This window comes from Primulina huaijiensis, chromosome 9, assembly GCF_012295235.1.
Source record: "Primulina huaijiensis isolate GDHJ02 chromosome 9, ASM1229523v2, whole genome shotgun sequence".
Classification (NCBI taxonomy): Eukaryota; Viridiplantae; Streptophyta; class Magnoliopsida; order Lamiales; family Gesneriaceae; genus Primulina; species Primulina huaijiensis.
Window position 1 is genome coordinate 924,230 of NC_133314.1, and position 9,873 is coordinate 934,102.

Genomic DNA, 9,873 nt, shown 5'->3' on the forward strand with positions numbered 1-9,873 from the left:
ATATAATTAATTAATTTTGTATAATGGATTCATTTCGTGCATATCGCTTTATTACCCAATTCATTTCATCTATTATTTGTCGTGATCGAATTCAGTTCGAGAGTTTTTCAAATTACGTCAAATATTATTCGATTCATGTGCACGATCATCAAACTTGAGCCAAATTCGAACAAGTTTGAATCTAGTTTACGTTGAAACAATTCTATCATGTAAATCGCAATTTGTTCATGAATATTTATATTAACTCGAATCCAAATTTGAGCCGAAGATGATTTTTTTAAAAACTTCAAACCAAATTTCTCCATTCGGATAAGTATTTTAAAAATGTTGAGTTTTATTCAAGTATAGTTTTTTAAAACTAGTTGAGAGACGTTTTTTTTAATTTTTTTAGTAATGAACGAAACGATGAAAATAAAAACATATTAATTTTTTAATTGTAAAAACAATTTTCACAAAAACTTTTGTGAGAACATATCTCTTACTTGAATCATCGATAAAAAAATATTAATTTTTATGCAAATACTTATTATTGTAAATATGAACATAATTGACATATTTCACAATAGACCTACTAACAGGGGTGTAAAAATACATCGGTAGGGGAGCGTTCCGCCTTAGAGGGAAGCCTCCGCGCGAGCAGCTGTGGACGAAGTGGAAGCGACCGATTTAACCGATTTACTTTTCCAATAACCGAACCGATAAAAATATTCGTAGAAACCGAATTAACCGAACCGATTTTCAAATCGGTAACCGAAATAACCGATATTTTTTAAAATATGCGAATTTTAACACATAAAAAAAAGAAAACAATGGAGAGCTTATAAATAACTAGAAACATTGAACAAAAAATATCAATAACAAATAAAAATATTGAAGATAAAATCATTGGATGAATGAGCTTCCTTCTAATGCATGAAAATTTGAGTTTCTTTCTAATATATTTTTAATGCCCATATACAATTTAAATTAATATATATACTAATTCGATTAATTCGGTTTAACCAAATTTTTCAAATTAAAACCGAAACCGAACCGAACCGAACCGAAATAACCGATTTTTTAAAATTTCAAAATCGAACTTCCGAATTAACCGAACCGATTTTTCTAAATAATTCGGTTCGGTCGGTTAATTCGGTTTAACCGAAATTTTGCACACCCCTACCTACTAAAACATATTTTATAGAATAATAGTACAAACACATATTTGTTATTAAAATAACTTTTAAAATATTTTATAAAATTTTTTTGAAAAACATTTTATAAATATTTGTCCAAATAGAATCGAACAATGACTTTTACACCAACAGTTTCAATCTGAATAAACTAAAAGCAAAGCTGTTGCATTTCCATTGTAATATAGATCAGGCCAACATATTTGATAAAATTATTTAAATTTTTAAAAGAGTAAAATGGTTCTTTTATATATTTATTTATTTTGGAAAAATGTTATTTTATTTTGAAATGACAAAAAAAATGAAATATTCATGTTCGCAAAATAGATTTATATAACTTAATTTTATTTACGAGAAAAAGAAATGTTAATATAAAGTATCGATTAAAAAATTGTTTTTAAATGTTAAAATGCAATATTGTGAATTGGTTTATAATTTTAACATTATGTGAAAATGATAACAATTAAGAAGATGAGTTAACTTCACAATAAAGATAATTGCAGATGCGAAAAATGAGAAAAAAATAAATTTTAAAATATAATAAAAAATGAGATGGTAATATTCGAAATTGACAAGGAATATATTTCTATAAACAGATAACGACTTCGATAGTTGTCAAAACGGGGGAAAATTCAATCCCAAATATTCAATACAACTCCACTGGCCAGTTTAGCTTGCTTCCTAATAAGAACCATACTGATGCAAAACCAAGAAAATGCAAAGCTAACAATAACTGAACACCATACGCGACTTTGAAACCAAAAACCACTCCAGGCCAGAAACTGATCACTAACGTATATCCATACAAAAAATCTGCCTAATCTTTCACTTTCTACCGCCAGCTCCTGTTCGTGGTTTGCCTTTGACCTCGGCCTCCTGAAGGAGAATTCGAAGTTATGGTGACAAGGACTACCAGTCCAAAATCCATATGTTGATGAAGTTAAGCCGGGGAAAAACTAAATTAACTTTCTGGTGGTTACCTGAGGCATATGTAGATAAATATATGTTTTTGCTGTTGATGGGTTGTGATTTTCAGCACCCTTGCTCCAGTCATAACAAACCTAGTTTATGTCCCAACAAAAGTAGCACAGTAATTAAATTCAATATCCCGATCATTTCATACAAACACAAGCATATTTTGCGAACTCGTGGCAATGTAAAGCTCAAAATATAGTGCTACTATGATTACGCTAAACATCTTAAAATTGGTGTGCTAAAACTCTTCATTGCAAACAGCATACAATAAGAAATTTTGACGAATATCTGTTTTTTCATTGTTATATGATTAAGAAACTGGTGAAAAATTTACTGAATATGGCACCCAAATAATACCGAATATGCATGTATGGAACCTACCGAATATGCATATATGGAACCATCGTTGTTGAAAGAGCTGCAAGGAATGGGCTGATTGCATCTCTGCATAGCCTAAACAAATCAAGAAATTATGGAAGTAGTCAGATGTATGTTTATGTTAAAAGAAGATTGCAGTATAGAACATAATGACTATGATTACAGACGCCTCATATATACCTTAAGCCTCTGTTTGCTATCTTTGTCCCAGAAGTTGAACGCCCCATCTGATCCAGCAGTGGCAAATGTGTGATGAATCTGAGATTTGGCGGTTTTATCAGAAAAGTACGTACACAGATAATAATATAGGAGCTTATAATACAAATGACAGTGAGGAAAAATTAGACCCTAATCCATACACCTAAAAACTCAGGTAAACAAACAGCTTTTACATCTACAGTCCCTCCTAAAGCTAAAATTGTCAAATGCTTAAGAAAAATAGATCACATGATTTAATCTCACTGATGAATATTATATGGAGAACATTAGTTACGAAACAAGAAGTTTGAACAAATTAAGAAAACAAAAAATTGACAAACAATTCAATTCCACAATACTTCCAAATTTAGCACATAAATTTTCTTAAAAGTGCATCCAAAGAAAGTATTAGCCATAGATTTTTCCTTTGTATATTGTCCTCTCCTGCAATGATTGGTGAAAAGTTGAAAAGGAGCACACATATGTGAAAGGTCTTTCCCATTGTATAGAAGAATCAATTTACTTAGGTTACTTTCATGAATGGCTCTTTATTAAATTCATCAAATAATAAATCCTTGAGCAAAAGGACGAGGATCAAATAGTTTAACTATCACTACAATAGTTCGGAAATTTTGTGACCTGTATATGGATCATTGAGATCAGTTTAAGTTGACAGAAATGTGCATGTACTGAATTTCAGGAGACATAATACAGGTCATTGGGAGTTGGTAGACAAAGATAAAGCACAATATGATATCCTTCTCCAGATGGGTGATAAACCAAGTAGCCCTAGTACAAGATATAGATATTTAGTGAAAAATTCTACACTACCAACCATTTAAGAACATCATTTATCAATTTATTTTAACAACAAAGTTGAAAAGGAAGGCAACAATCTATAAGGAAGTAAACTTTCACAGACACATAAAGCACAGGGCACTTAAATAAAATATCTTACGGGGTGAAAATCCAGTGAGTTGACCGAGAAAACATCATTGCCATCTCTATGGCATTTGAAAGTAAAATTTTTACTTGACTGTGATTCATCCAGATGGTGTACACCAACTCTTCCTTCAATTGAGCCAACCTACAAAATCAATGCAAAATGTGACGAGAGCATAATAACCACTATGGGAATAATCATTATCTATTTATCTCCATTTAATGACAGGCAACGATCTCATATTAGTATCCAATGATTTCATGCAACTTTTCACCAATAATCATTAGTGTTATTAAAGCCATGGGTTGTAGAACACCCAAACCTAAAATTAAATACAATATATTCAACCGAAAAAAACGCCATATTCAAGAAAATGATTAGATCGCAAAAGGATATCTAGGACAAGGAAACTTACCAAGAAACCTTGCTGATCAGGGAAAGCAGCAACACACCTAGTCTGGTACTTCAGAGGTGATACAACTCTCTTGAACTCGGACTGTCATATTTCAGCAGCAATTAATGAAGTTTACAAAACATGACACACCACCACAATACCGCGTTGACTATGATTTAAAAAACAAAGACAGGTGCAGATAAAACACACAAAAACAAAAGAACGAGTCATGACTTTCTTGACCGCACAGTAGTATGATCATAGCAGCAGCTGATCCAAAAAAGTAAAGGCTTTATCGACGTTGACCAAAAAAGTAATTACATATCTTCATTTCTTATTTATGTACAGAGTTGTTGTCTCAGGAGACTGATTGGAAAGACATCACATATCTCTTGAAGAAGAAGGAGAATACCTGCGGGTTCTGCAAATTGAAAACTATGAGATTTCTATCAGCAGTGCCAACCACCATAAGAGGATGTCTGACAGTAAGAGCATAACAGCGCTCCGGAAGTTGTTGGACCCAAGTTGGACTTTGCTGTCTCAGATCCCAGTACCTGAAAATGTGTAGCACCATTACCAAGATTAAACCTCAGCTTTAAGATTGCATATCAGACCTGGCTAGAGTAGAAATAGGAAATAGTTTACACTGATATTAGGAATAAAGCGACAAATCACAAAACAAATCAAGATCTGATAAAGCACGCTGGCTCTTTAGACCAGATGTAGACAATATTGGGGATGAAAATGCTTCGATAGACGGAACTGTTCTAGCATACCATGAACGAGATAAACTGATACCAGATAATTAAAACAAAATTTTGAATTGCCACATCAACTAAACAAGGAGAATTCTGCAATTTAAAACGATAGATTACATATTAACATGAAAAAGAAATGATGCTCGCAATGAGAATCAAACACAGAGCACAAACAATAAAGCAACAAAAGAATGCCAAATAATTTACAAACTTAAGGAAATCACCTTAGAGTCTTGTCAAAACTTCCTGTGACCAAGAGATTCATCTCTGGGATCCAAGCCAGCTCCTTAACTGGAGCATCGTGCATGGCCACAGTGACAGGCTGCCCACCAGACAGTAATGGCCACATCTTCACTTGCTTGTCACAGCCCCCAGAAAACACAGTTGTCCCATCATCTTTCCATGCTGAACATAACACCTTTAGAAAATCACATGGTAAATTATGATATTAAAAAAAAGTCACCTAATCAGAGAATTTCATAAGTTGTAACTTACCGGATTATCATGTGACATTGCTGCCTTAGGAACGGAGTTGAGAGTGGTCCCCGTTTTCATTACCTCCCAGCATCGTACCTAAGAGAATTTGACATAGGATGTAACATGTTATCTCTGGCAGCAACCATATTAATAAAAAACATTCGTTCCTAAACAGTCCAATTCAACACCAGTCACAAAGACTCTACATCAAACATAGAAATATCATCCCGCGAAATAAGATATCTACACGAGTAGGAATCAAATATCAATCCACCCACAAACAGAACTAAAATGACATATAACTGATCCGAGTCTGCACTAACTTAACCTTCAACCAAGTTTAAACAAACTTTCAAAAGTTTCTCTATTCCCAAAATCCTTTACCAACATTGTGTCAAATAAGGTTAAAAACAATGGTAACTAGCTACTAAAAACTTGAAAACAAGAACACCATACTACAGAAAACCATGATGATACCTGATTATCCCACGAAGTAGCAACAAGGAAATTAGCCTTGGGACTGAAACAGAGGCTTGACACCGAATCATTTGGAGATTGTACAACCTTCACGAAAGCCCAAAAAATAGAATAAACAAATCAACCGATGCATAACATATACTTGAAATTCAAATGCGGAAACAAGAATCGATGCTAGAAAGTCCCTAAACTATCAGTAATTCGATTTATTTACGAAAACAAAAGATAATACACCGCACAAAACCAGTTACCTCGGTGGAACGGTTGGGGTTTACGTTAGCGGATGCAGCGCCAAATGTAGCCATGAGCAAGTCTTCTTCAACCCTAATTTTAAGCTTTAAATCTGCTAATTTGCAGGGATAATCCGAACTGGGAGATTACTATGAAACTGAGAAACAAATATTCAGAGAATTTATAGAGAAAAACATGAAAGTACAAAGCTTTGAGACAACGCTATTATGTAGGTAGAAGAAACCGAGTCGGAAAACGGTATCCTTATTGGGCTTATTTTCCTTGGATCATGGCCCGATTACTTTAGTTGTTAAAATTAGAATCATTTGGGCTTTTCTGTAATTGGGCTAAATCTGCCCAATCGCCGTTTAAGACTCAAGTTATTGCACAACTCGAAAAATTATTTCTAAAACAATTTGATATTTAAAAAGCTAAGATAATTTTATGTTTTTTTATTTATTTCCATTTCTATTTTAAAAACCTAAGAAATAATTTAGTATTTTTTAAATTATTTCTTATGTTTTTTAAATAGAAATGGAAATAAAATAAAAAAAATGATTAAACTAAATGATATATTTTATTTTTGTTTGACAACGGGGTCGATGATTCGGTTTATCTACACAAAAAAATATGGGTTTTTATTTAAATTTTAGTATCGGACCCTTTTATTTTAATTATGCAGTTAAAAAATATTGATATTTTAAAATATCAAATAATTGTATATATTATATGAACAATGTCCGTTTAGAAATATAAAAATCATATCCAAAGAGAATAATAACAAATAGGAAAAAAGATATAGATTATTAAAATAAATAGTATGTTTCTTGTAAGACGGTCTCACAAACTATATCTGTGAAATGAGTCGATCTGATCCATTTAAGAAAAGATTTATAATACTTTTGATATAAAACAATATTTTCTATAAATCTGGTCGGGTAGAGTAGGAAATCAACTACATAAAATTATGTCATGAGACTATCTCACTTGAGTTTTTGTGAAAACAAAATGGGAGAGATGCAAGAAACAAACTATGATGTGATTGATTAGTGGAATTTTGGAAATTAATTAAGAATAGGTCTCTTGTGAGACAGTCTCACAGATCTTTATCTGTGAGATGAGTCAACCCTACCGATATTCACAATAAAAAGTAATACTCTTAGCATAAAAAGTAATATTTTTTAAATAAGAGATCCGTCTCACAAAGTATGACCAGTAAGACTGTTTCACACAAGTTTTTGTCATTAATTAATGGCATGCAAACGTTTGGGAAAATTCTTTAGAAAATGGCCTAATTGGACAAAAGGTTATATTTGAATTTTCTCATCGATTTCCCACCGTTTGAGGATACAATTTCTCATACTTCCATTATCATGCATGATCTTAACAAATATATAACAACCACAAATATTATTAAAAAAATATATTTTTATGTTTTTCCCAGCTTATAAAAATATTTTGCATATTTCAAGAAATCGCATGAGAATATACATGCCTATCCAGAAAATAATTTGGAAAAAATTTAAACCTTTAATACATTGAATTGTGTTTGAACGTTTCATGTTCGCAATCTTAATTTTGATGTTAACAAAACTTATTATTTTGTTTCTAACAAATTTATCTAGTGCGCAGAAAGCTGAAACTGATCAGATCTCAAACTGATTAGTTCCTGAAGCCAAAACTGAAGCTGTCGAGACGCCAACTGATTGCCAAAACTGAATCCGTCCAACTGATATATCAAAGAACAGTTCCACTGATTGTCCAGATGAAAGGTGGTTCAGCAGTAGACCTTCAGAAGCCTGGCCAGCTGATGAAGAGCTCAACGGATGAAGACCCAGCTAAACAAAAGAACTGATACAGTGAAATTAGTTTGGACTGATTTCGCCAGACCAGTTTAGAAGCATCAGTTGTAACTGATCTGTTCACATGTCACGACAAGACTATTTAATGGAATCCAGCTAAGCACGAATATATAAGCTACAAGATACTTCATAGACGAAGCTACAATAATGGACGTTGCAGCAAAGCTAAAAAGATAAAAGTTTCCAGAACAGTTGTCAGAATGAGAAGACATGTCCAAAGGAAGCACATGAAAATGCAACAGACATTATTATTGAGTCTTCATGTACGGTCAGCCGAGTGCCTATATATATACCAGATCAAAGACCATTGAAGACAAGAAGTAGCGGAACTACAACTAAATATCGGTGTGTGAAGAAAACAGAGGGCACGTTAACTTTATATCAGCTTACTAGAAGCTGTAAGTCCAATTGTGTGAGAAGACCTTCGTGTTGTACTGATTAGATCGGTTCTCACATATTCACACACAATCACTCTCTCTGAGCTTATTGTTTAGCTGAGTGAGTCTTCACACAAAGATATTAAAGATTGTGTTTGTAGTCTTGACACAAAGACGTTAAATATTATGCAAATTGTAATGTACTGCCTGCAATCTTGAGTGTTAGGAGTTCTAGTCGGGTGGTGTCTTTTTGGAATAGGTTTGTGCAAGGTATTATATAAATCAAAGTCTTTTAGATTAATATAATGATCTATATATATGATACCCCAGGGATGGACCCATCAAGATCAGGCCCAAACTCCCGGCCCATCTATAGAGCCCAAAGGTGAAGGACCCATGAGCAGCCCAGGTATTCTCCTATAAATATCAGGTTTGAGCGTATGATTTCGAATTCAATATATGGTTTTCAGCAGCACCCTTAGCTGCTCCCCCATATATCCTCAGTCTCTGACTTGAGCGTCGGAAGGGCTACGCCGGGACACCCTCCCAGCCCCCTTCTAACGATCTTATTCTTGATTTCAGGCTCAAGGTAATTTAGAACCTGCGTCTGGACTAGTGACACTTGCTGGAAGCGGACCCTAAAATTTCCCGTGAGTATCACTTGGTGCCGTCTGTGGGAAAGTTTTGAGTTGAGACGTAGAGATGGTAGGCAGGAAAGGAAGTAGAAGAGTTACCTCAGCATCATCGCGTCCTCAGAGGGGACCTGAACAGTCTCATGTTGAGACAAGACATGAACAACCGCGCCTTGAGACGAGACAGGAACAACCTCGTCAAGAGACAAGAACCGAGCAGCCCCTTCACGAGACAAGGGTCGAGCAAAACCATCCCAATGAGAACGTGAGGAACTTGACCCTGGAGCAGTTGGGCCAATTTATCACCCGGACAGTGGAGGAGGCCATGAAAAGGAATCAAGAGTCTGTGTTTGTAGAGGAACAGGCCGCCCGTCAGGAACGTGAGGAAAATGTTGAAGTCCACCAGAGCAGGGTGGAGGAGACGCAACCCCTCCCAACTGGGGAGATTAGTGAGATGGGGGAGATGTGGAAGAAGATACGAAGGTTGAGGGAGCAGGTAGGAAGCAGAGCGCCGGTACCTAAGAGAGGAAGCCCTTTTTCACTAGCCATCTTGGAGGAAGGGGTTCCTCCGAATTTCCGACAATCTAACATTGGTGAGTATGACGGACATACTGACCCCGAGGAACACTTGGGGAGATTTGAGAATGCGGCTTTGTTGCACCAATATTCAGATGGAGTCAGGTGCAGGGTGTTTCTGGGCACGTTGGTGAGGTCAGCCCAGCAATGGTTTAACACCCTGCAGCCCAACTCCATACAGTCTTTTGAGGATTTTGCTACAGCTTTCTTGCACCGATTTGCCAGCAGCAAGAGGCACCAGAGAAATTATTTGAGCTTGTTCGTGATGAAACAGCAAGAGACTGAAACTTTGCGAGAATTTGTCCAGCGTTTCAACAGTGCAGCGCTGGAGATACCGACGGCTACCCCTGACATCATGATAAGTGCCTTTACACAAGGACTGAGGGGAGGGGAGTTTTTCAAGTCGCTGGTCAAGAAGCCTCC

The 9,873-nt window shown here is 35.2% G+C and overlaps 1 protein-coding gene across 1 annotated transcript; it reads right to left on the bottom strand.

Moving 5' to 3' along the window:
• Nucleotides 1-1,731: 1,731 nt before the first annotated feature.
• Nucleotides 1,732-6,221, bottom strand: LOC140985335 (protein RAE1). Its single transcript, XM_073453166.1, has 11 exons — nucleotides 6,024-6,221; nucleotides 5,773-5,859; nucleotides 5,314-5,391; nucleotides 5,043-5,236; nucleotides 4,473-4,614; nucleotides 4,082-4,162; nucleotides 3,682-3,810; nucleotides 2,706-2,783; nucleotides 2,529-2,600; nucleotides 2,153-2,233; nucleotides 1,732-2,048 (listed from the first exon to the last, which is right to left on the bottom strand). Exons 1-11 carry the CDS (start codon nucleotides 6,075-6,077, stop codon nucleotides 1,998-2,000), a joined length of 1,047 nt encoding a protein of 348 aa, XP_073309267.1. The 5' UTR covers nucleotides 6,078-6,221; the 3' UTR covers nucleotides 1,732-1,997.
• Between the last annotated feature and the right edge of the window lie 3,652 nt (nucleotides 6,222-9,873).

Coding starts and splice junctions, on each gene's coding strand:
- LOC140985335 (XM_073453166.1), bottom strand. CDS start 6,077: ATGGCTACATTTGGCGCTGCATCCGCTAACGTAAACCCCAACCGTTCC. Junction 5,237..5,313: donor CAATGTCACATGATAATCCG/GTAAGTTACAAC, acceptor GATTTTCTAAAG/GTGTTATGTTCAGCATGGAA. Junction 2,234..2,528: donor GTTCCATATATGCATATTCG/GTAGGTTCCATA, acceptor GACATAAACTAG/GTTTGTTATGACTGGAGCAA.